The sequence below is a fragment of the Callithrix jacchus genome, chromosome 2 (genome assembly GCF_049354715.1).
Source record: "Callithrix jacchus isolate 240 chromosome 2, calJac240_pri, whole genome shotgun sequence".
NCBI classification, from domain to species: Eukaryota; Metazoa; Chordata; class Mammalia; order Primates; family Cebidae; genus Callithrix; species Callithrix jacchus.
The window spans coordinates 173818194-173844767 of NC_133503.1; the positions used below are offsets into that span (position 1 = coordinate 173818194).

Below are 26574 nucleotides of genomic sequence, written 5' to 3' on the forward strand. Positions count from 1 at the left end.
GCTAAGTTGACATTAAGTAATCCTAATGGCATTACTGTCTATTTCATTTCCATCTGAAACTAGTGATCAGTGGCCATACTTTTCAGGAAACTGGATAGTTTTAGTATAGTTTCAACAGACACTTTTAAAGGTACTTGACAAGAACAAGTTGAACCTTCAGTTAATGTATATTTGCCAATCTACAGTATTTAATTTTGGTTTATTTTTCAGAATTTTTGTGTGAAAGGGCTTGAACTCTTTTCACTGTTTCTATTCAGAGATATTTTGGAATTATATGACTGGAATCTTAAAGGTAAGTAAGAGGATTAAAAAAAACTAATGCTTATAGAAAAACGCTATGGTATACGTGAAAACTCTTATAAAAGTTGTAGGGAGATAGTTGAAATTTCTCTTATTTTTTAAATACCCAGGGAAAAGTGTTATTCACAAGAATATTAGTTATTATTCACAGGGATACTCGTTATCATTTGACATGAATAAGTTTCTATGGATTTTACTTGATACAGTTCGATGGTGCTTAATATTAGCTGGTAGCAGCTTGAAGATGGTACCAGTTATGCGTTAACTACCTTGATTTATGTGTACTTGGGAAATTACCATTAGTTAATATTTTAAATCTAGTAAACTTTGCTGTAACAAATCTTCTAAGATGGAAGTTTATTTAAACACAAAACTTCCGTTAGTCATTAAAACACGTACTCACGTGCACACACGCACACACTTAGAGTGAACTAGATAGATTCAAGACTTGATGCTTGGTTCTTGGATAGTAGCTTACTCTTTTGGAAGTATCTGTATTCTAACAGTTACTTACTTATTTTATTGCTGAATGGTTTTTCAAACTGATAGCATTTCTAAACATTTTTCTAATGTAATGATTAAAATGGAAAAGAATTAACACATAGTCATATTATATCATGCAACAATTCAGTTATAATAAATCTTGATATTTAAATAATGTTACTCTATGTATTTGTTGCTTGGGGCTTTCCTCTTCTTTTTGCCTTCCTCTATTCTCCTCATTACAATCTTCCTTGGGTGCTTGTGGCTGTTACCAATGATTGATTTAGCCACTGGGGAGGAGTGGCAGGAGGTGGTGGCATTTTTTATGTCTCTACTTCTGGTGGTAGTTTTTGTGGTTATCATAAATCTTAGAAATTAAGTTGCAGTGCTTGTTTTTAAAGGCTGTTTGATTTTTCTTTTTCTTTCTTTTTTTTTTTCGTTTGTTTGCATTCAGGTCCTTTGTTTGAAGATAGTCCTCCCTGCTGCCCAAGATTTCATTTCATGCCACGTTTTGTAAGATTTCTTCCAGGTAAGTCTTCTGGCGGTGAGAGAGTGCATCTGAAAATAAGCTTGCCATTTTCCTTTCAATCTTCAGGGACTACTTTCCCACCTTAGATACTATTAATTATCTACTTCTCAGGTTAGGCATGGAAATGTAAAATTATACATGTGGGTTTATATCCTTACATAAAATATGGTAGCCTAAGTTAGATGAACAATGGAAAATGGATTTGTAAATTTTCGAAATCTACCTGACAAATATGCAGATGTGTTAACATGGAAAACTGTGGCTTAAAAAATGCATATGGCTAATTGGAAAACAATATAAAAATTTCAATACAATATGATTATAACTGTGCTGAAAAAATCACTGTAATAAGAGTTGCATTAAGGTAGTAGGATTATTTTTTCCTATCTTTTGATGTGTGCTTGAATTCATTTTATGGTGAAAAAAGATATAAAATAATTTTTTCTCTCAAAATATATAAGGAAATACATGATAATTTTTTAAAGCAACATTTTCACTGTTTTCTAATTTTTTTTAAAAGAACCCAACTGTAATATTCGGCATTATATTTAGTGTTTTTTAAAATGCTTGGAGTCAGTTTAGTGACATGTACCTACAGTCTCAGCTTTTTGGGAGGCTGAGGAGGGAAGATTGCTTGAGCCCAGGGGTTCGAGACCAGCCTGAGCAACAGGCTGTCTCTAAAATTTAAAAAGGTTCTGTCTCTAAAATGAAAAAAAAAAAAAAAAAAAAATGCATTTTTAATGAAATATTTTGGATGCCTTTTTGCTTGCAAAATCTTTCTCCTTGAGGCTTCTGCCACCCTCTTCCCACTCCTTCTTTATTTATTTCCTGGTCAATTGCCAGCTTTATCCAGTGCTGTAAAACCTGGCTTACAGTTTCCTCTCTCCACGAGGTTCTGTTACCAGCCTGGTGAGATCTTCACTTACCGTTCTACGCTGAGCTATATGATTATTTGACGTTTCCTACTGTAATGATTGTCACCACTCAGCCACTTAATCCTAAGATAAAACCTTGGACCATGCCACCACCCTGTATTAATTATCCCTAGAATTTGACTCTAGTATCTCCCTGTCTGGTGACATCCTTCGGTCCTTCCAGCCTCTCATGTCCTTATTGCCTTTACTTCGACTTTGATCTTTCCTTTTCTCTTTTACGAATGGCCACTTTGCTTTGCCCTCCCCACCAGGTCGTGTGCTCTGACTTTTACGAGGTCTTGTGCTCTGACAGTCAGTTCCAACTGTCTCAGCTGCTTGTATGGCCACCACCTCCAAGTAAATGTCATCAATCCAACTGCTTGCCTTTTCTTTTACATGTGGGCCGCTCAGTAATACTGGATAATAAAACGTAGCTGCTGCTATAAATCTGCCGTCTGTAATCTTGGTTGGGGAGTTTTTCTTTGTGTAACCTTTCCACCCAATAGGAGCAGTTAAAGAATTTCAGTTGTATGTTTGCGCTGTCCTCCTTATCCCTCTTGTCCCCCCCGTGGGCAGGAGCCCTTGCCTCCCTGATGCCTGGGAGCCCTGTAGTGAGCCTGTCAGGGTCTGGCTTCCTCCAGTGCTCTTGTCCATTCACAGCCAAATTTTGCTTCAGTGCCAGCCCCTGTCTCACCCTGTCCCTAGCCCACTGCAGCTGCTGATGCCGAAGGCAGCCTCCTGCAGACCAATTCCAGAGGACGTGCCTCAGTGTTGGTCTCCTCCCTGCTGTGGTGCCTGGGCACTCCTTACTTTCCTCCCGCCTCTGATTCCTCTTGGGTGGCTTTAGCTTCTCGCTGCTCTGCCTGGTTCCGATTTTTCTCAAGATATTGTCCTCATACTCTATTCTCAGTCCAGACAGTCAAATGGCTTAGTTTATTTTGGGTTACCATGACTCATATTTTTAGTATTACTGTTCATGTTTATTTTGTTTGGAAATGCATCCAAAGGCTTTTCTCCTTTTTATATCTGGTGTTGTTTTATTGAGATGCCCGTTTTTCTCTTCTGGTGAATGATCTTTGATTTTAGAATGGAGCTTCAGCAGTAAACTTATTAGAAAATGGTGTTAGAGTGAATTTGTTGAAAAGCCTTTTCCTTTCTATATCTACTTTCCTCTAGGCATTTTATGACCAAACAGATGTCTGAGAGAAAGTGGGCAGTTTTAAAATCACCTTAAAGAAAAATCTGATGTTGGATATTTACTTTGTGGGATTTCAACTCTCACATAAGTACATAGGGATAAAATTTAGGTTGTCAGAAAGAAACGGCTCTATTGATTTGTTTTTAAATAGGGATTACCTTTTCATTAGACTTCCCTTTGAACATATTCATACTAAGAAGACTCCAAAGGATTCAGAAAAATACTTTTAAAATACATTTTGGTATTAGGAAATTATGGTTGATTTGTTTTTCATAATGTGACTTTATTAAAGATCTTTTAGAAAATGGTGAATTAAAAACACATTTTGTTAAATACTTTCATCTTTTTCTGTGCATATAAGGGTGTTTTTTATATAGTCGTCATCTACTAGTATATGATTTGCCTCTATTTTTTAATAGTTCATTGAGCAGATGGATATTTTTAAAGATCATGATATATAGTGCCAAATTTCTTGTCGAAAGAATAACATCAGTTTATGCTGATGTGAAAATTGTGTTAATATTCATTTTTAGCATTTTAGTCCTGCCTATCTTCCTTCTCTCTGTTCTTTCTTCCTTTTAAAAAATTTCAGTGGTGAGTTCCATGAGGCTGAAGAGTAAACATTTGTCTGCCTTGTATCACTAGTGTTAACGTACTTCATGGCAATTAGCAGAGACTCAGTAAATACTTGTTTACTGATTTTCTTTAATTGTTTATAATATTGCCTTATCTAAATATTCATGTTTTTGGTTGCTAATGAGTATGCTTTTAAAAAAAAAAAATTTTTTTTTTTTTTTTTTTTGAGATGGAGTTTTATTCCTGTCATACAGGCTGGAGTGCAGTGGCACGATCTTGGCTCACTGCAAACTCCACCTCCCAGGTTCAAGTGATTCGCCTTCCTCAGCCTCCCGAGTAGTTGGGATTACAGGCGTGTGCCACCATGCCCGGCTAATTTTTATATTTTTAGTAGAGACGGGATTTCACCATTTTGAACAGGCTGGTCTCAAACTCCTGACCTCGTGATCCACCTGCCTCGACCTCCCAAAGTGCTAGAATTACAGGCATGAGCCACTGCGCCTGGCCTATTCAAAAATTCTTTGGTGTTATCTCTCATTTTTATAAAGTAAACTTTTGATTGAACTATAACGTAAATATTGAAAAGTGCATGTATCATGAATATAGGACCTCAGTGAGTTTTTACAAAGTGAATATGCCCATGCACCCAGCAGCAGGTCAAGATTAGTAGCATCCAAGAACCTCCTTTGGACCCTTTTCCAGTGACTGCCCAGACACTCAAGGGTAACTGCTATTCTGGCTTGAAACACCATGTATTAGTTTTACTTGATTTTGAACTATAAAAACTAGAATTTTATATTCTTTTTTGCTTCTCTCTTTTGTTTAATGTATTTCAGAATCATCTCTTGTTGCAGTTGACTGTAGTTGCCTTCTTCTTATTACTATATAGTATTATATGGGATGACTAAATTAAAATAAACCTATCTATGATTAATGGACATTTGGGTATTTTATATATATATATATATATATATAAAATATAAAAATAAATATTATAATGTATAATATATCTATATATTCATGGTATGTATATTCATGTTCTATATTCACTATATATAGATATATTCACTCTATATCTGTATCTGTATATTTGAATAGCATATATATGTCCACCGAAGACAACTTGTATGTATCGTTTAGTGAGCATATATATATTTTTTTCTGTTACATACATACCATACCAAGGAGTGGAATTCTGGGTGCGTTTATATTAAGCTTTATAGACACTTTCAGTTCTCCAAAGTGACTGTACTATTTTATCTTTCCACTAACAGTGTATGAAAATTCAAGTTATTTCACATTCTCACCACTTGGCATTTATTTTTTCTTTGTCAATTTAGCCATTCTGTACTTGATCTTAGTCAAAAGGCCAAGAAGTGATAATTTAAGTGATTTTAATTTGTGATGATTTTAATTTGCATTCTCCTAATGATTAATAAAATGGAGCACCATTTCATGTATTTATTGGGTACCTAGATAGTGTTTTTAAAAAGTATCTGTTCAAGTCTCTTACCCATTTTTCTTTTGGGCAATATCAGCCTTTGTCTCATTGATTTTTAGGTTTTTAGAATTATATACTGTATATGAGTTCTTTATTAGATATATATATATATATTGCCAATACCTTCTCTGTAGATTGCTTTTTGATCTTAATGGTGATTTTTGATGAATAGAAATTCTTAATTTTGATGTAGTCAACTTTGTAGATATATATTCCTTTATGATTAGAGCTTTTTGTATCATTTATGAAATTTTCACCTACCCCAATGTCAAGTTACTCACTTATATTTTCTTCACGTTTAGATCTGTAATCAGTCTTGAATTTGTTTTTACAATTGGTATGAGATATGGGTCAAAACTCATTATTTTCAATGTGGTTATACAATTGACCCAGCACCATTTATCGAAAAGAACAATTTCTTTAGAAAATTGAAGTGTTGCTTTTGCTTTTGATCATGTTGACTGTGTGTGTATGTGTGTGTGTGTGTGTGTACACAAACAATACAAAAGTATATAAAGTAAAAAAAGTGAACACTTCCTTCTGAAAATGTGAAAATGAGTAAATATTGTAAATGGCTTGATTTGAATTTGTTTTAACAGCTAGAAGAAGAATTATGCTTTTTTTTCTTGAAGTGGAATAACACTAAATATGTTACACACTTTTTTTTTTTTTTAACTCAGATACTTCAGGCATCCTCTGTACTGTAAATACTTTGCTTCATTCTTTGATACATATTTAGCATTTTATATTATGGATGGACATTAATTTTTTAAATAATTCCTGTGGTGACAAATATTTTGGAGTTCTCCATTTTTCCCCTATTTTGTTTAAATGCTTCAGAAATCATCTGCGTTTGTCCTGTTGTATTTTTTGTTTCTGTAAGGTAGAGTTCTAGAAGTGAAATGATTTGTTAAGGTAGCATGCATATTTTAAATTCAGAATGATATTGGCCAAGTTTCTCTAGAAAGGATATACCAATTTGTAGTTCTGACCAATAGTTTTTAAAAGTACTGTTTTTCTATACACCTGCCAATACTGGATGTTACTAGTCTTTTTTTTTGAGACTGAGTCTTTCTCCGTCGCCTAGGTTGGTGTGCAGTGGCATGATCTCGGCTTACTGCAACCTCTACCTCCCAGGTTCAAGTGGTTCTCTTGCCTCAGCCTCCCAAGTTGCTGGGATTACAGGGACTTGCCACCACACCTGGCTAATTTGTGTATTTTTAGCAGAGACAAACATGGTGTTCATCAGGCTGGTTTTTTTTTTTTTGAGACAGAGTCTTGCTCTGTTGCCATGCTGGAGTGCAATGGTGCTATCTCAGCTCACTACAACCCCCTGGGTTCAAGTGATTCCCCTGCCTCAGCCTCCTGAGTAGCTGGGACTAGAGGTGTGTGCCATCACACCTGGCTAAGTTTTTGTATTTTAGTAGAGACAGGGTTTCACCGTGTTGGTCAGGACGGTCTCGATCTCCTGACTTTGTGATCTGCCCACCTTGGCCTCCCAAAGTGCTGGGATTACTGGTGTGAGCCACCACACCTGGCTAGGATATTACTAGTTTTTTACAGTTTAGTCCAAGCTTGTTCCACCTGCAGCCCATGGGCCATGTATGGCCCAGGATGGCTTTGGATGGGGCTCATCACAAATTCGTAAACTTTCTTAAAACACTGTGAGTTTTTTGTGATTTTTCTTTATAAACTCATCAGCTATTGTTAGTGTATTTTATGTGTGACCCAAGACAATTCTTCCATTGCGGCCCAGGGAGGCCAAAAGATTGGGCAGCCCTGGTTTAGTCCATCCAATAAGCAAAAGTCTGATGTTACTATTTGCATGTTTCTTGAGCTTCTTTGAGAATGAGTAGCTTTTCACATATTTTCTATGTGGTCTTCTCATTCTTACTTGCTTTTTATTTGTGTCAGTTTATCTGTAATAAACTGTAATATCTAACTGAAAATTCAAATTTTGTAAGTCATCATCGTATTTCTCTAATTCTTAAGTTCACCCATTTTGAAGATAGCTGTCCCAGTTGCTTTGTACAACTTTACCCAAAAGTAAGCTTGATAGTTTAAACCAAGGATTATTCAATGCTGGCCAGTTAAGTCAGAGCAATCAGTTTATTGAGATTTTAAAATTTTTCTTAAATTTTGTTTCTTTCCTATTCCACTCTCTACCTTTGGTAGCAAAATACTTGATATGAACTAGACTGAGTATAAGGTTTTATTCTGGGTGTAACTGGGGCAAAGGTAGGTCGTAATTCAAGATAATGAGATCACTCTTAGGGAAAAGCCTACTCATTGCTTATATTACCCACCTAGTAAAGCATTGCAAATCCTGAATCAGTTTTGCAAATTGTCTGGAAAATGGATTCTTTGAAATTGCCCCATCTGGAGCAGTAGTTCTCAGCTGTGGCTGGCAGGGGGTCAGGAGGTGGGAGAGTGTCATAGAATTTCCAGGGGGCAAGTGTAGTTTGCAAAACCGTCTATTAGTACCACAACTTAATATACATTTAGAAAATGTAGAAAAGACCCGTTAATACATATTTTAGAAATAAGATTAGTAGGATGTCTCAGCAGGAATATCCAGAAGACACAGAAATGCAGTCATACAGTTACTGTCAGTGTAGAGAAGGGAGATGGTATTTTTGTATTTCTTAAAGTTGAGTATTATACAGTTGAGAAATACTCTTATAATCAGCCATATACTCAACACAGATTCCCTAACAAATTACCCCCTCCCCAAATAACCATATAAATAATCAAGCAATATAAACTGAGAGAACTGGGTCTCTAAGAAACAGTTTATAAAGTCTGTCAGTTCATTAATGACTGTCCAGATTCATTCCCTGAAACACAAACTCCAGTTCTTCCCGAATAATGAGCTGTTGTCACGGTTCCAGTTCCAGAGTTGGCAGAAGTCCTGCTAACCTTAGCTTACCCGCTCTCATTTCTCATTTATATCATGTCCTATTTATTTCAGCCAACAAGATAAAAATTACTTCCTAGCCCTCAGTGACATGGCTCCATAAATCCCCAACATAAACAAGTGGCAAAGCAGACAAACCAAAAGAGCCAATTCATTAACATTAGTGAATTCATGGCAGCCTGAGTGCAAGCGGCCAAGTTATTAGTCTGCCTCAGAAAGTCATTCCACAAATGTTTATGGAGTGTCTTTTTGCCAGGCTGGGTGTGAGAGACGTAGCCCATGCCCTGTGGGCTCTGGCAGGACTCTCTAATTTATGCATCTCCTCTTACCTTTCCATGGAAATTGAACCCCAAAACCAGACAGGGAGCAGAGTCTCAATCACCCTTCCTTGAGAAACCTTTCACCTCAGGTTATCTGCCCCGAGTTTCTACTTTGTTACAGTGGTAAATAAAATCTCTTTAAGGTTTAGTTGCCATTTGAAATATTTAGCAGATTTCAGTATGGATTTGTGGTTTCTCCTTCAGTGTTGTTAACTTTGCACCTGATGCGTGTATATGGTTGTTTTGAATTATGTCTGGTTTTATGCTGCTGTGCGGCTCACTCCTCCCTCATCATTAGCATTGCACCTAAATAAGAAGTGGCTAACTGCCATTCTTTTTTTTATTTTTTTTTTTAACAGGGAGTCTTGCTCTGTCACCCAGGCTGGAGTGCAGTGGTGCAATCTCGGCCCACTGTAACCCCTTCCAGGTTCAAGCGATTCTCCTGCCTCAGCCTCCTGAGTAGCTAGGATTATAGTAGTCCACCATCATGCCCGGCTGATTTTTGTATTTTTAGTAGAGACAGGGTTTCACCATGTTGGCCAGGCTGGTCTCGAACCCCTGACCTCAGGTGATCCACCCACCTTGGCCTCCCAAAGTACTGGGATTACAGGTGTGAGCCACCACACCTGGCCAGCAGCCTTATTTCTTAATCTTACAGTTATTCCTCTCCTAAATTGGACAGTATCTATACTAATTATTTTCTACAGAGTTGAGGCTTTTAAGGGAGTCTTGGTTTGTCATACTCCTCTCTCCCAGTAGCTCTTTTAAAAGTCTTTTCACATTACATTCACTGTCGTGAGTCCGTTTCTCTTTTTTCTGAAGTGCCATGTAAAAGCATGTGTGGAGATTCTAGTGCTGTTTTATGTACCTGGACCTGTGTATATTTACGCCTTCCATCATGCCCTTCTCCCCCCATGAAAATATGTGTCTTTTTTCTAATCCTTATAGCAAAGCAATATTCTGTTCCTTCTTATGGTATTTTACACCCCTATTGTATCCCCAAAGTCCCTGGTACTCTTAAGTAATCTCACCAAGTCTAGGCATAAGCCAAAAGCTATTTTACTCTTTCCTTAGTTCCTAGTGAATCTAGTTAGTGTGGCGGTTCTTTCCAGGGTTCTCTAGGTTTCCTTTATTCCAGCTGTTCTGTGTGTATGCACGTGAAGTGTGTAGGCAACATATTCTGATGTTAGAATTTTTTTCTTCCACCTTTCACCTCAGGCCCCTAAGGAGATTGGAAATTGTCATGGACTCAGACTGAGAGACAGGCATGATGGGTTTCCTAGGCTCCTTAGCAAAGAGGGGAACATTACCGGTTGAGGAACACATGTCACATGCAGGTGGATTGGAATATGTTTTTATTATTTTATTTTATTTTTTGAGACAGGGTCTTACTTTGTCCCCAGGTGGGAGTGAGGTGGCACAGTCACGGCTCACTGCAGCCTCAACCTTCTGGGCTGAGGTGGTCTTCCCACTTCAGCCTCCTGAGCAGCTGGGGCCACCGGCATGTGCCATCATGCCTGGCTAATTTTTCTGTTTTTTGTAGAGCTGGGTTTTGCCATGTTGCTCAGGCTGGCCTTGATGTCCTAAAGTCATGCAGTCTGCTCTCTTCAGCCTCCCAAAGTGCTGGAGTTACAGGCATGAGCCACCATGCCCAGCTGGAATGTGTTTTGAGACTGATGTGGAGAAATATGCCCCCCTAACCATAGGTCTTTGAACTGTGCTAACAAAAACACTATAGACTGGTGGCTTAGACAATGAACACTTACTTCTCACAGTTCTGGAGGCTGGTAGTCTGAGATCAGGGTGCCATTATGGTTGGCTTGTTGATGAAGGTCCTCTTACTGCTTCATAGCCAGCCATCTTCTCATATCCTCATCTGTTAGAGAAAAGAGAGAGGAAGCAAGCCCTTTCATGTTTCTTCTTTTAAGGGCACTAATCCCATTTATGAGGGCTTTACCCTCATGATCTAATTACCTCCAAAGGCCCCACCTCCTAATACCATCGTACTGGGGGTTAAGATTTTAATATATGGCTGTGTGCTGTGGCTCACACCTGTAATCCCAGCACTTTGGGAGGCTGAGGTGCCAGGATCATTTGATCCCAGGAATTGGAGAACAGCCTGGGCAACATAGTTAGACCCTGTCTTCACAAAAAAATTTAAAAAGTAGCCAGGCATGGTAGCATACGCCTGTAGCCCCAGCTACTTGGGTTGCTGAGATGGGAGGATTGCTTGAGCCTAGGTGGTTGAGGCTCAGATGAGCTGTGATTGCATCACTGTACTCCAGCCTGAGTGACAGAGACCCTGAATCAAAAAAAAAAAGGATTTTAATATATGAAATTTGGAGGAACACAAACATTGAGTGTGTAACACTATGGAAGTTTGCTTAGTAATGATGACTTTTGGGTTTAAGGCAGTTGCTTTGTAATGAGGCATAAAAAATGTCACTGCTATGAATTAGTAGATAGAACATATCTTAATGTGGGTTGATGTGTTTTGTGATTTTTGTCAGTTCTTGGACAATTATTTACGTACTTTTCAGAAAGAAGCACAGTGTCTTTGATTAAGGTAACTTATTTTCTGAGTGTTATCTACAAAGATTCCTTTAGGAACTATTGTGATCCATCATTATTAGCCTATGTGCTTCTTGAGCGCCTAGAACTTGTGGCGTTTATTCCATGGTGATGATGACATGGGACCACTCCGTGCCTGGCACATATGGTGAAAAACATGCTCCTGTCTCAGAGTCAACTTCAGAGCTCTTGATGAGCTGTAAAGCTTTGTAAGCTCTGACTTCCCTGCTGCCTCTCTCATATTCTTCTCACTTCACACCATCCACTATGGCCTCATTGCAAGTTCCTGGGCACAGTTCCACTCCACCAGGGTACAGAGCATAGCAGTGCAGTTCCACTCCACCTTAGGGCATTTGCTCTTTCTTCTTCTCTTCCAGACTGCTGCATGGTGGCCTCCCTTGTTCCTTTCAAGTTTTGTCTACGTGAAACCTCTTAGAAGATTCCTTTCCTAACCAACCTTTTAGATACAGCTCTAGTTCCTTGCCCTGTTTGATTCTTCTTTGTAGCACTCATCTCAACCTGATCTTTTATGTAGCTCTTTTTTATTGTCTCTACTGCAGTATAAGCTTCAGGAAGGTGAGGCTTTGGCTATTTCCATCATTGCTGTGTTCTCGGGGCCTAGAACAGTGGCTGTTACATAATAGGTACTCTATAAATATTTGTTGAACAAATGAGTATTTGGATGAATCAGTGAATGCATGCCTACATATATAGTGGCTGTAGAACAGCAGTGCATTCTAGTTCCAAAGTAACATCTCAGATGGAGGAACACAGCTCACACAGAAATGTTGACATTTACTCTCTTTTCTCTCAGATGTGCAGTTGTGACTCAAGTTCTTAGCCCACAGCAGGCCATGTTAAAATTGTTTAGTACCCCAGACTCAAACTGGGTGCCATTAATCCCTCTGACCAAGGAGGACACTGTCTTCTGTGCCATCCCATTGCTGCCATCTTATGCTCTTGGTCCCCATCTTTCTCCCTGAAGTGTTTGGTCCTGTACTACTGTTCAAAGCATATCTCATGTCCTGGGAGAGGGTAATGATTGTTCTCTTCAGGGCTCTTGTCCTTCGTTTGAGTGGGAACAGGCAAAGAAAAATGGTGTAAAATGGTTGCCCATGCTGGTCAAGAAGCTAAGTCCAAAGAGAAGGCAGAAGCATGTGGACCCCGTGTTAATGCCCACGTGAAGTGGATGTCTTTGGTTCATCAAGTACTAGATTAATTGGCTTTTTCCAAGGTACTTGAATGATGCCCTTTGTTATTTTTATCCCTGTACTTGATGCTATATGTTTCTGTAGGCTTCGGAACACTTGGTATTTTTTCCATGTACTAACTCCATAATGATCTTCCGTGATATTAGCACTGGCTCTTTAGCTCTGTTCATCATGGCAGGTGCAGCACATTAGCACCAAAAAATTAGACCATAATGCCACAGTAGCTTATTGAAGACATCCATAAATGTCTCATAAAAGCTTAGAATTTTCTTAAGACAGTAACATCACTTCTAAAGAGCTTTCATCTGTTACCTCAGAAAGAATGATAAAATATTTAAGACATAACATGGTTCTGTATATTATAAACTATGGTTCTTTATGCTGGGTGGCTTTAAATTTATTTAGATAGGCACCTTTTTTTATATTCACACCTCACAAATGGAGCCTTTTATCATTTATAATGTTGTTGTTGCCAATTTAGTAAATGAGATGGTTTACGAGCACTGTTCATCAGTGAAACAAATGGCTTTCATATTATTTGGCACCTGGTTAAACAGTGTAAATTTTAAATTACCTTTTTGTACGTGCTCTTTTCCTTCATTGTCTTGTTTTTTCCTTATTCAGCTGTTGATTTGCTGTAAGACGAGTAGCCTTATTTTTTCCCCTTCTCTCCACTCCCACTCCCACCCAAGATGGAGGAAAGGAAGTGCTGTCGATGCACCAGATTCTCCTGTACTTGTTGCGGTGCAGCAAAGCCCTGGTGCCTGAGGAGGAGATTGCCAACATGCTTCAGTGGGAGGAGCTGGAGTGGCAGAAATATGCAGAAGAATGTAAAGGCATGATCGTTACTAACCCTGGGACGGTATGTTCTGGTGTCTGTATATTCAGAGGTTGAAGCACCTTTTCCAGATCTGAATGTTTCATGAAAACAGTAACAGCACATTTTGAAAGTTTTAGGTGCTCACTGCTTCTTGTTCTTTGATAATTTTTCCTGTAAATATTTAGTAAATAAGAAAATATTATAATTTAGGCATATTTGGTAGTAAAATCACCTAATTTAGAAATTTATTCTACCTGAAGATAGGTACATTTTTAAGGCTTTTGATGCATGTTGCAGATTGCTTTCTAGAAGGACCGTAAAATTTGTACTCTGCGAGCATATGAGAGTACCCATATCTTCATGCTGGTTATACTAAGAGAATTTGATGGGCAGCGGGGTGGGGGCACGGGCGGGAAACTTCTTAGTTCAGTTTTGTATTTATTTTGATTGCTAAATGTTTATTGCCCATTCTTGCTTTCTTTTGATAATTGCCTATTAATATCCTTTGTCTGATCTTTTTTGTAGTATTCTTTTTTATTGATCCTCCACCATAATTATTATAAATATTTTCCATTTTTTTGGGTGCTTCTTAAGTATTTTGTTTTAAAACAAGCTTTTAATGTTCAATATTTTTAAAGTAAAAAAGTGAACATTAAAAGGAGATAATTAAAAGAAAACTAATTCTTATATAAAAACAGCATTTTCTTTATATGAGACAATTTTTTTCTCTAAAATCGTGTTAGTGTTTCATCAAGAGTTATATATTGGCATCTTACAAGGATTACATTTTATAGAAATGGAGAATTAAAATATTTCCATGAAAAGAGGTGGAATAATCTATTTAACAAAGCTGTTGCTTTCTAAAAAGCTGCCAATTGCTTAATAGCTTTCATTCATAAACTGAAAACTCTGGATCCACTTTTTGTAGCGTGACAGTAACATCTGCACAAACAAAATGTTATTTGCAAATAAAACATTCTAGCTAGTATCAATTTGATTCTTTTAAGCAAATCCAGAAAGTAAAATTGTTTAATAAAAATATGCTTAAGCATAAAATTTGTTTAAAATCAGAAAAATCACATAATTTTCACTGTTATACTGTGAAGCCACATAATTATTGAAGTAACTTTAAAAGAAATATGTAAGTAATAACCCTATCAGAGTAGGACTGTGATTTCTGTTTTTCTTCTTAAAACAGTTGCGTATATTGATATAGCCTCTGTTACTTTGCATGCCGAGTCAGAGGATGGGGTGATGGTGGTGGGAGATGTCCATTTTCAGCTGGGTGGTTCCACTTGGAGAGTTCTGTGTTCTGCAGCAGACACTGGGGAAGCATGTTCACCCTGGGCTTCCTTCCATGGTATAGTTACGTTTTCCTGAAATCGAGAATCAGTTGGAGAGTTTAAAAATAACTTAAGGATACCCTGGCTGACTCAACCCCATATGTTCCAGGTAGTGAGGCCCAGTTTTGTAGTTAAAAAAAAAATTCCTCAAACAGTTTGATTTTTTCATTGCTTGTTTTTGAGCCAGAGGCATAGATGAAGTTTATGATCACCATGATCGTCATCCAACTAATTTGTTGAGGGACTGTTATATGAGCCAGGTGCTAGTGGAATTATATATCAGGTTGGTTCAAAAGTAGTTGCGGTTTCTGCCACGACTTTTTACTGTAATTAAAAGTAATTTAATTACTTTTAATGTCAGAAACTGCAACTACTTTTGCACCAACCTAATCCATGATGTTTGCCCAGTTGAAAACCCAAAGGCCACTAACATATGAAAGGAGTCTTTGATGAATGGTTGAACTAATGGACCCATCAGGAAAGCCTCTGATTTTAGGAGAGATCACTGGGCTAGATTTGCCAGGAGTGCTTCCTAAATAGTAAGATCTCTAAGGAATTGAAAAATTGTAGAAATTATTGGCATGATTAACTGTGCATACCTGAGATGCTGTAAAATCAGTATTGAAAATCTGAAGTCAGACCTAGTCATGAAAGATTTATATTGGAAGTTTTGGTGTCAGGCTTAGGAATGTGTTGAAGTTAATTCTTTTATAGTATTTATCTAAAGATATGCTTAAAGGAGGAAGAAAATCTGAGAACTCAGTATTATGAAAACATCCTACTGAGAAGTGTGGAAGTTGCTCATATGACAAAGTAGACACGACACTACCTTTCATCCTCTGTAGGACTTGCTTTGAAAGATTGCTCAATGGCAAGAATATTGGGAAATTTATTAAATTTTTCAAGCCATTATGGTCACATTAAATACTTTATTGCTACAGAACTTAAAAGAATTAATCTTCCTGCCTAAGCATTTTGCCTCTGCCAGGGAATACTTTTGTTATTAGCAAGAATGTTTTTTATTCTTACACAAAGATGGTATAATAAATGTTATAGGGTGTGGCCAAAGTCTAGAATTTGTTTTATTTCCTGCTCCCACCACCCCTGCCATAAATTTAGAGAACTATAGATACTTTAAATTACTGTTTCCTCTGTTGGTACCATAGCATGGTGCTTAAAATCACGGAAATATGAATAATTCAATAGCATTCTATTGGACAGTTTCCCTTTAAAAAACATATCCTGCTGTTTTGTTGTATGAAATAATGAAAGCAATTCTTTGACCTTAAATAGCACATTGCTACTGTTGATGGACATTTAAATAATTTTGTATTAGATTACATGTGAATAAAATATTTTCTGTTTTCAAATTTTGAGAGCAAAGACCAACTTTTCGAGAAACTAGTGAAAGTTTGCTTATTAAATGACACTTAAATATTCTTTAAAAACTTAAGTTTGAGTTTTTTTTTTTTGAGACAGAGTCTCGCTCTGTTGCCCACGCTGGAGTGCAGTGGCACGACCTTGGCTCACCATAACCTCTGCCTCCTGGATTCAAGTGATTCTCCTGCCTCAGCCTCTCGAGTAGCTGGGACTACAGGCATGTGCCACCATGCCTGGCTAATTTTTGTGTTTTTAGTACAGACAGGGTTTCACTGTGTTGGCTAGGCTGGTCTCGAACTCTTGACCTTGTGATCTGCCTGCCTTGGCCTTCGAAAGGTTTGAGTTTTTTCAGCAATGTGACTGAATTCACCCAAGGCTGTTCCCTTTGTCAGCTTATTGGATATTTGTCAGGTGGCTGGTTGATATCACAGTTAGTTTTTGGGCATTGTTGTGGGACAGAATGAAGATTATTGGCTTCTGTATGAATCTGTTTTATATACTTAGCCTCCAAAGCAACTGAGCCACAGACTCTACAGTGTGCTATTAAAACTGAGTCTCTAATTGAGACTGTCCTGAGAGTTGATTATAAGCAAGGAGGTTGCTGAAACCTATCCTCTGTCATTTTACCATCTTTTCATAAACGTAAGCTTTCAAGATGAAAGCCATTTCACAAATCATCCAGAAAGAATGAGCCATTAACTTCTTCTTTTATTAGACACAAAGAAAAAAATACTAGGCTCTTGGTTAAAATACACAAATGCCTGACATGGACATAATAAGAGAAGCTTAACTATTTGGACTTTTACCACTATGTTTTCTAACTTAAAGGTGTAGAATTGAAGGAATACATAAGATCCACTGAGAGCAAGTTGGGGAAAAAACTTAAAAATGGAGGCATCTGTTTGTGTATCCTGAAATGTGAAATTAAAGCGGAACAGGCTCTGCCTGTGATGTGGAATCCTTTTCCTGTGCCTTCGCAGAGGTTAAGGAAAGTTATATCTGATTACGTGTCCTTTTAAAAGTTTAATTTTTAAAGGTTTTATGTGAACGGCAAAAAAGGACAAAATCATTGTTCATTATGCCAAATGGCGTAGGCTCACTTACAGGGATGGCATTATAGTTTTTATATTGTATAGCTTCTATAATTAAAGGATTTTAAATGACCTTTTCCCTTTGGGGACAAGGCTTTCCTAGAAAAAAGTTCGATTAATTCCTTCCCTGCTTAGGGTAAAGTCAATACGTAAAGACTTCTTATGGGAATAAATGGCTTTGATTTTTCTCCCTAGAAACCAAGCTCTGTCCGTATTGATCAACTGGATCGTGAACAGTTCAACCCTGATGTGATTACTTTTCCGATTATCGTCCACTTTGGGATACGCCCTGCACAGTTGAGTTATGCAGGAGACCCACAGTAAGATACTTCTCGGTGTTTGTCTTAGCCAATTTCACCTTCTACTAACAGCCAAACGAGCAGAGAAATACCCTTTAGTGGATGTTTCCTGAAATTAAGTTCTGAAATGAGCCATGCTTCCAGTTTAGGTTACCAAATGAAACAATTTTGGTAGCTCCCAAAGAATTTTTTTCTCTACATATTCGAGTGCAAGAAACTATTATTCAATAGAATATTTTTGGCAAACTTGGTCAACGTAAGTCCTTGTATGTTTTTAAACTTTAAGGAACTTTTTCTTTGTTCATCCTTATAATAATAATAATTATTATTTTTTACTTTTTCAGTGCCCTCTAGAGGAAAGTAGCACATATGGGTTCCTAGCACTGCTGAATTTATGCAGAGTTCCCTTTTTGGGGGCATCTTAAGAGCGCAAGATCACATGCAAAGTCAAGGGTTGTATTGGAAGTAGGAGCCATGACTTCTGACTCTTAGAATTGATGTAACTTTCCACATTTGGATTTTTCCAACTGGCGTGTTAGTGTTTTCTGGGAGAAGATTTAGTATGTATGGGAATGGAGATGGTACCATTACACTGTTAAGGACTGTTTGGATTTCCTACCTTGCTAAATACACAAACAGCTTCCTGACTTAATTTTTTTTTTTTAAAAAAGGATTCACAGTGGGAGAAAAGGGCATGGGAGATTTTCAATTCATAAATACAGTTCTGGCTGACATATATTAGAAGAGGCTAAAGGGTTTTGTTCTTTTTTTCCCCTCTTTCGATAAAAGTATGAAGCAGTGAACCAGGTACTGTGTAAGTACTTCTTTCTTTCCTCCATTCTCTTAAAAAAAAAAAAAGCAGAGGCCCAGCTAAGGGCAAGAAAAGAACAATTTTAATATGACAGAAAATCTTTGGAAAAGTCCTTCTTGTCAGAAAAATGTTAGTAGAATGTGATTAGGCTCTTGTGGACTCTCAGATGGCAGGACTGTGAATTGATAAAGGACTGCATATTCTCTTCATTTCCAGGATGCTTTCACGGTATCCTTTAGACTGGTCTGGGTTATAACTTACTTGACTGCAACAAATATGCTTATGTTGTCGGGTGAATACAAATTGGTATACACCATTAGTCTTTTCCCCTCTCCAGTGGAAAAAGGAAAAAGCTATATAGCTCAGGTATTGGCTCAAGTGGAGCTCTCTATTCTAATACTCTTCAATTCTTATATTTGGTATAAGTAGTTCAGTTTCCCTGTTAAGGCAAGGGTCTTTTTTTCAACAAATATGAGAAAGTGTATATTTAAATAAAATCTGTTATTTTCAAGAGATAACAGTGAGAAACAGGATGATTCCATTGGTTGAAGTGTTTTTGTGTGGCTTTGGAATTCTTTCCAGAGATTCATTCATATAGTCACACTTGGTTTGCAACCGAAATAAGCAATAAACAACAATGACAAGGTTCCAGTTAACTCTTGTCTATCCTGCCCCTCAGCCTCAAAGTCATAGCCTTCCTTAGAATGACAGCTTTCTGCCATTAAAAATAATCAAAAGAATGTAATCCATGATTTGAAGAGGCCTCTTAAAGTGATTTTGATGTACTTTAGGTTCACCTTCTGTTTACCTGAGATGTCTGCCTGTCCTTTTCCTTAGGTACCAAAAACTGTGGAAGAGTTATGTGAAACTTCGCCACCTCCTAGCAAATAGTCCCAAAGTTAAACAAACTGACAAACAGAAGCTGGCACAGAGGGAGGTCTGTATCAAACCCCATTTCTTGGTGATTAATGATGATTTGCTTCAGGTTTATTTCTTGATTGTTGTATCACACTATACTTCTGGTATAAGATGAAAAGGTATTTTTAAAAAATCGTACGTTACCCTCCTCCCCACATTGTTATATGAATTGATTTTAAAAAATCTTTTAATATTTAAGGGAGCCTTTTTACCCCCGTGTTAGTCTGTTTTGCATTACCGTAAAGGAATACTTGAGACTGGGTAATTTATAAATAAAAGAGGTTTATTTGGCACATGTTTCTTTCTGCAGGCTGTACAAGAAGCATGGCACCAGCATCTGCTTGGTTTCTGGGGAGGCCTCAAGGTGCTTTTAGTCATGGTAGAAGGTTGATGGGGAGCAGGCACGTTCTATGACAGGAGAGGGAGCAAGAGAGGGAGGAGGGGGAGGTCCCAGACTCTCCTTAACAAGCAAATCTCAGGTGAACTCATTACCATGGGGAAGGCACCAAGCTATTCATGAGGGATCCACCCACGACCCAAAAACCTTCTGTCAGACCCCATCTCTCACATTGGGTATCATATTTCAATGTGAAATTTAAAGGGGCCAAAACATCCTAAGTATGTCAACCCCTAAAATGCCAATCTCTTAATGGATTATTACCATTGGGAATCAGACATATCTTTTATAGATAATAAAGCTTAAATTTGTTGAATCAGCCTTTTATCTTTAATTTGGTTGCACATTATACAGCATTGGGTTTTACTAAGATTTCTTGGTCTTAAAAGTTGGAAAACATTGTCTTCCGCAGGTCTGCCAGTTGAGTAGAGTAAACTCATTTTGTAAGCTTTCATATCCCAAATTCCATATTTCCTTACTAATGGGTGGTATTATCCTGGAATCCAGGATAACTTATGCTTTACTTTTAATTATAAGAATAAATGTTTTCAGTATCAACATTGATTTTTGTCTCAGGGAGGTTTTATTCTGCTGGGGTTGTGTAAGAGCAAGCCTTTGCAGCTGGAAAAAGTGTTTGAATTCTGGCCTTGTCACTTACGGTGATTTAGGCCAGTTGGCTTCCTTATAAAGGAGGGAACTAAGGTTGAGAGGCTGACTGGAATGTTCCCCTGTTGGTGCACTCAAGAGAAAGGTAGTTGCATGGCCTTCTGAAATATGCCATTAACCTCTTGTGGTATTTGGCTTGTAAAAGGAACTTAATAGTGGGGGTGGGGGTGGTTCCTGTTGTTATTATGAATTCCTATGAGATTTTGATTCAATTGCATGCATGTAAGTATACAACTGTTTTTATAATTATTGGAAGGGCCGTGAAAGGGAAGAGTTAGTTCCTGATCATGTCTCACAGGTGGCATTTTGGATCCTAGTCTTTTTTCATATAAAATATGACCTTACAGCAAGGGTTTTTATAAGGGGTTTACAAGTTAGAAGGCAACTTTTAGAATTATGTGGGTTTCAGGTTAATTTACTGATTGTCTTTTTTCTTTTTTCTTTCTTTTATTTTTCCTGATTGTCTTTCTTAGATGTAAATACTTAACATAAGTCATGATAAGAATTTTACATGTTGATTTCAAATCCAAAACCACATTTTGCTTCCTTTATCAATGCAAGGGCATATTTTGTTCGAACATATCAGGATGGTAGATTTGGATTAGATATTTTCTTATCTAGTGATAAGAAAAGCTGCCCTATATACCCCAAGAAATGCTGCCTTATACCCCAAGCTTTGGGCATTCCAGCCTCCATTTTAAAGAAAATACTGTAATTTTGTATGAAGAGGTTTGAGTATCTGAATATAAGGGTAATATTAAATGAATCCAACTCATTTTCTAATGCTTGATGTTTGGCTTACTATTGCTTTTTAGCAGTTGTGTTAATCATCATAATGAATTCTTTTCTAGGAAGCACTCCAAAAAATACGGCAGAAGAATACAATGAGGCGAGAAGTAACAGTGGAGCTAAGTAGCCAAGGATTCTGGAAGACTGGCATCCGTTCTGATGTCTGTCAGGTGGGGACACTTCTGAGGACACAGGTCCATACTTTTTCTTCCTTTAAAGCAAATCTGGCAGTGAGGGTTTCTTAACTGAGAATGCTCTGTAGAACATATTACCTTGAGGCTAAATGGAATACCAACTACAAATTATTTATTATTATTTAGATTTTGTTTTCATTGTCTGTTTTGATGCTGGGGTGTGTGTGTTGTGTTTGTGGGTGCTGGGGTGGGGAGAAGCTTATTTAGTAGTGTTCAATTCAGTCTCTTCTCTTTGCATGAAGGTAAGTCTATCTTCTCATGCATCTGCTCGTGCATCTGCTTATTTGCAGCACATGTATAGGTGCTTGCACAAAAGAGATAATCCAGCAGCCATACAAGCAAACTCCAGAAGTGTATGTTTTCTAGACTGATGACTCAAGTTTATATTGCAGAGAACTGAAGGCATTAATGAACAGAATCAGTATATACTTCATATTTGAACCAAATGATAATATATTTTCCTTGGGTGAACTCAGTAGAGTAACATTTCAGCTATATGTAACTGACTGACTAATAAGCATTACTGTTTTTCCTGTGGATGGAATTTATATGTGATTAAAGATCCCCCAAACCAACATATTCTGTTGTTTTCACTTGATTCTTTTGTCACAATTGATATTGGATGAGGTCCATGAGAATTACAGTAAAGGAAATGTGTACACAGGCTGTGGTGAGGTAATGCGGTTTGCTGTGCTCAGCCTTTTGGAAGAATACTTTCAGGCTTCTTCCATTTATCTGTTTTGATGGTGGCCTGTGTTGCAGTAAGTTCAGGCAGCTTACTCTTAGTGTTTATTTCATAATGAAATTAAGAAATGTATTATCATAATGAAATTATGATAAGTTATAAAGAAATTTAAAAAAAATCAGTATTGATATTTAACTGTTATATTGAATAGCAGGGTTTAAAAGTATTGCTACACAATTTATTTGCTAAGTAATGTCCAAAGCTAACTATTTTTGCATTAAGATGAACTGCTATTGGTGTAATATTGCCAATTAGTTTCACGTTAATCGTCTACAGTGGTAGCCAGCTATTTTCACCAATTGACAAATATCTTAGGACTGTCAGTACTTTCAGATGGATATTTTACTTCCATTGATTGTCTCTCACTGACATTTGAAACCATATCACCCAGTTTCTCTGTTTGCTAGTGTTTCCCCAAAACCAGTGTAATGTCATCCTAAGGTGGACATCATCAGAACAGTGAGCAGAATGCTAGACAGCTCCATATCTGGTGATCTCAGTGATAAGTCAGAGTTGATCATCTCAGAGATCATAAAATTGTTGAATTGTTAAATTCTTAATAGAACTAGAAGGCACCTTCCAGACCTTCTAGTTAGTGGTTTTGAACTTGTGTTTTTGGTTACCTTCAAAATATTTTTTTCACACAAAACCTTTCTAGAGCCTTTATTTATAAATATATAAAGATTAACTGCCTGATTGACTAGTGGGAGATGGGCGTGGAGAGAGCATTCTGTTTTACTTGATTTCTCCCCCACCCCCTGTAGCAGTCCCTAAGGCCTCTGAATACAATACCTTTTTTTTTCTGAAGCATTGAGCCTTTTTTTCTCTTTTTGTAAAACAAATAAGAGTGCCGAATCATCTATTCCAATACAGTTTTGTGTTCTTCAGCTATATCACAAAAGTCTTCCTCTACCGTCAGCTAGAGGAGAAGCTGCTAGAGGAGTAAGTGATCTTGTCTCTTGCTGTGTGATATGCTATATTCTGTTTCGAGGTTGGTAGGCAAAAAGACTCAGTCAGTTTTCTTGCCTAACTGATGGAAGAAGAGGGATCCTGATTAAACCCTTGCAAAGGTGAATGCTTTATGATCTAATAATTGTTCCTCCTTCTGTAGAACTCTCACTCTTCCGAAGAGAACTGCCATCTGTCTAGAATCCATGCTTCCATTCTCTGGTCCTCCTAATGGAGTCTTTTTAAAATTTTGATAGAATTACCCTTATATGTAAATGACTTGATAAAGAATGTAAATTGTTGCCTATGAGTTCATATACTGAATACAGAAGGAATTGCTTTATGGTTTGTAAAGAAATATGTCTGCATATAAATGAAGGAAAATGAGCCAACAAGCTACCTGAGAAGTCCATAGAAGCGGAAGAGAAAGAAATCTTAGCACAGTGGCAATATGGGGGCTGAGAGTGACAATTAAAACCTAAAAACCCCTGTGCTTCAGTGCAATAGTTCCTTACACACCAAAATCAAATTCTCCTGGAGGTATTCTGTAACTCTCAAGCTTAGATGAATAGATGAAATACCTGTTTATTTTGACATATTAAATATTATTTCACCATTAGTGAATATTCTTAGGGTTGTGAAAGTAAATTGTTACCTACATTGAGTTTAAAAGATCAATTTAGAGGTGTTTGTCAACTCATTCATTACACAGGAGCAACCTAGTTCAAACTTTAAATACCAAAAGAAAAAAAAAAAAAAAACCAAAAAACAAAAACCCTACAGTAACGTTTAGGGGAAAATGGCAAAAATAAATTAGTGTGGTTGACTTTTGGCTCAAAATAAGTATTTTTGCAACACATATTTTCATTATGTTTATTTATACCTTTCCTTGTTCCAGAGTGGTTTTAAAGTGGTAACTGTTTATGAATGTGGGAATAAATAAATCACTGTCTATGCAAAGCGATGGGCTCCATAGTGAAGCCTTCAGTGCGAGTCATTTGAAACTCCCCTGATTCTTTTCACTGAGCTTTCACTTAGTTTGTCCTATTGCATCTCCCCCTAGTCAATCAGGCAGTTATTCCTCATCTTTTTACAAGTCTTCCTTTCTACTGGTACATCTTACAGAAAACCTTTGACAAGTATAGAACTTCTGGGTACATTTTTAACTAAGAGTTTTTGCCACAGATGATACTTTAGTACTTCCTGGAATTTTTATGTTTTAAAATTCTCAGGTATTTTACGTGTATCACACAAAGGTTCTGAATAATTGCCCTTAAATTCCCAATGTTTGCCATACATTTTGTTTGAAATTTTTTAACCTTGAAATTCCTTCAGTGAATAATGAAGGCAACAAAGCCATTCCCTGTAGTTTTCTTGTAAAAAAAAAATCAGACAAAATGTCTTATCATGTAGCATTAATGACCAAACATCTATGAATATATTTTAGAGGCTGTTTTAGTCTTATTTTTAGGATAAGGTAGTCTTTTTACATCCTTAATAAATGTTAAGTCCAGTGCATGTTTGCCTACTCAAGAGTCATATATGTTAACATTTTTTATTGTTTACTTGGCCTTTACTTCATTTTTAATGTAAAGATTTTAATGATGTTTAATAAAACCTATAATTTTTTTGAGGCGCGCACCGACAGTGTTTTTGTTGTTGCTTTTTACAAGTAGTATTGACTGTGGCTTATTATAATATTTAATTTTTTATACTAGAAATAATGTTTTCTTTTGGTGTGTTTTCCTCACATAAGCTGGTAGCATATCATAATGCAGTTTAAAATATGCAAAATAAAAGCATTTAGTATTTTTGGTAATAAAGAATAAGAATCTGATTGACTGGGAAGTAGCAGCTAAGTGAATTTATACACCAAATACTTTGAATAATCCTATGATTATCAATAGATAGGCTTATATGTAATTTTTAGCAAAAGAAAGGTTTTCTCTAAAATCTTTGGTAGTTTTTCCCTGTATTTGGTAGTTCATTGATATAGAACCTACTGATTTTTAGTAATAATTGCTAGTAGGTGGCTGGTAAAAGCCTTGAGATGCTGTCTGGTGGCTATAGGAGATGAAACTGTTATGATGAATCTGACGTGGAGTGATCTCAGTACCAACATCTCCCTCTGGAAGTACATGTTCCCCAACCAGAGAAGTTACCAAGGATTGTGAGGAGATTAGAACATTCTACCTGGTGCCCCAGCCAACGTTCAGAGGATTGAAAACCTAGGGGTGGATGCTATAACCTGTAATTTTGTATGAACTGAATGTGGACCTGTCAGCGTATTTGTAGAGAAATTGTTGAAGGATTTTCTCTGTTGCTGCTTGTTAGAGTGAATTCTAGGTAATGTGGAAGAAAAAGGAATCAAAATCCGAGTCTAAAAAATTCAGCATAATGACTCAGAAGAGGAAGAAAAGCAACATGCTGCAGTAGGACCTCTATTTTAAGAATGGGGTTTCACACACCGAGGTTGAATTGGTATCTTCTGTAGAGGGAGGCGCCTGGACCCTATACCATACTGAGAAGGTGGTCCATGGAAATTAACAAACTGACTCAGAAGATATCAAAAATTTTGATATCTTGATGGAGCAGAGAATTTGTACCCTTACAGTGGCATCACCAGTAGGAGGCTCATGCCAAATGGGGGGACATTGTAACTTCTTAAGGGAAAAAAAGGAAGCACAGGTGCCTGGAGAACTGTTGGCCTTTGAGGAAAGCTGAGTCATGGTAGTTGGTATTTCTATTGAGTGGGCAGAGAACTGTATTTGGACTCATTAATGAATGTGCTGTCTTCCTAGAGTGACTATCTGGAGTGGGATGGAAGGCTGCCGGGCATTGTCAGACTGTCTGATTCTCTTACTCAGTGATTTGTCAGGCAATGACTCAACAGTGAAAAGTAACATCTCTAGGGATTCAGAGACTTTGGACAGCAAGTTGAAGGATGTATTTTCTAAATTAGATCTTGTCGGGTGGAAAGGAGGAATGTCTGAGAGGGCTTCATAGTTAGCAAAGGAATTTTGAGTTTAGTCTGTATGAGATACTTGTTTTTTTTTTTTTTTTTTTTTTTTGAGATGGAGTCTTGCTCTGTCGCCCAGACTAGAGTGTAGTGGCATGATCTTGGCTCACTGCAACCTCTGCCTCTTGGGTTCAAGCAGTTCTCTGCCCCAGCTTCCCAAGTAGTTGGGATTATAGGTGCTGGCCACCATGCGTGGCTAATTTTTTTTTGTATTTTTAGTAGAGATGGGGTTTCGTCATATTGGCCAGACTTGTCTTAAACTCCTGGCCTCATGATCCACCTGCCTTGGAAAGTGCTGAGATTACAGGTGTAAGCTACAGCGCTGGGCAAGATACTTGACTTTTAAATTGGAGCTATAGTGCTGCTTGTGAGGAAAGGAAAAATTTGTTTAAAGGCTAACTGGCCTGATGGAGAATTAGTATTTTACACACACACACACACACACACACACATTTTTTTTTTTTAGAGGTGGGGATCTTGCTGTGTTACCCAGGCTGGAATTAGGCTGGAATGCAGTGGCTATTCACAGGTGCAATAATAGTGCACTCTGGCCTTGTTGGCTTGGACTCATGGGCTCAAGCAACCCTCCTGCCGCAGCCTCCTATAGCTGGAACTGCAGGTGCATGCCACCTCA

At 37.4% G+C, this 26574-nt stretch overlaps 1 protein-coding gene across 12 annotated transcripts in view; it reads left to right on the forward strand.

Annotated features, from left to right (window-relative positions):
- The window catches only part of DROSHA (drosha ribonuclease III), a 145741-nt gene that overhangs the window by 60153 nt on the left and 59014 nt on the right, over positions 1-26574 (forward strand). For 6 of the 12 annotated variants that reach the window (XM_035291734.3, XM_035291737.3, XM_002745088.6 and 3 more), the window contains 6 exons: positions 211-292; positions 1238-1312; positions 13213-13382; positions 17350-17474; positions 19102-19201; positions 21097-21204. In XM_035291734.3, coding sequence (XP_035147625.1) covers positions 211-292; positions 1238-1312; positions 13213-13382; positions 17350-17474; positions 19102-19201; positions 21097-21204 — 660 coding nt within the window. The remainder of the gene's footprint in view (positions 1-210; positions 293-1237; positions 1313-13212; positions 13383-17349; positions 17475-19101; positions 19202-21096; positions 21205-26574) is intronic. The other 6 variants (XM_078365640.1, XM_035291740.3, XM_008992217.4 and 3 more) reach the window with 1 other exon arrangement.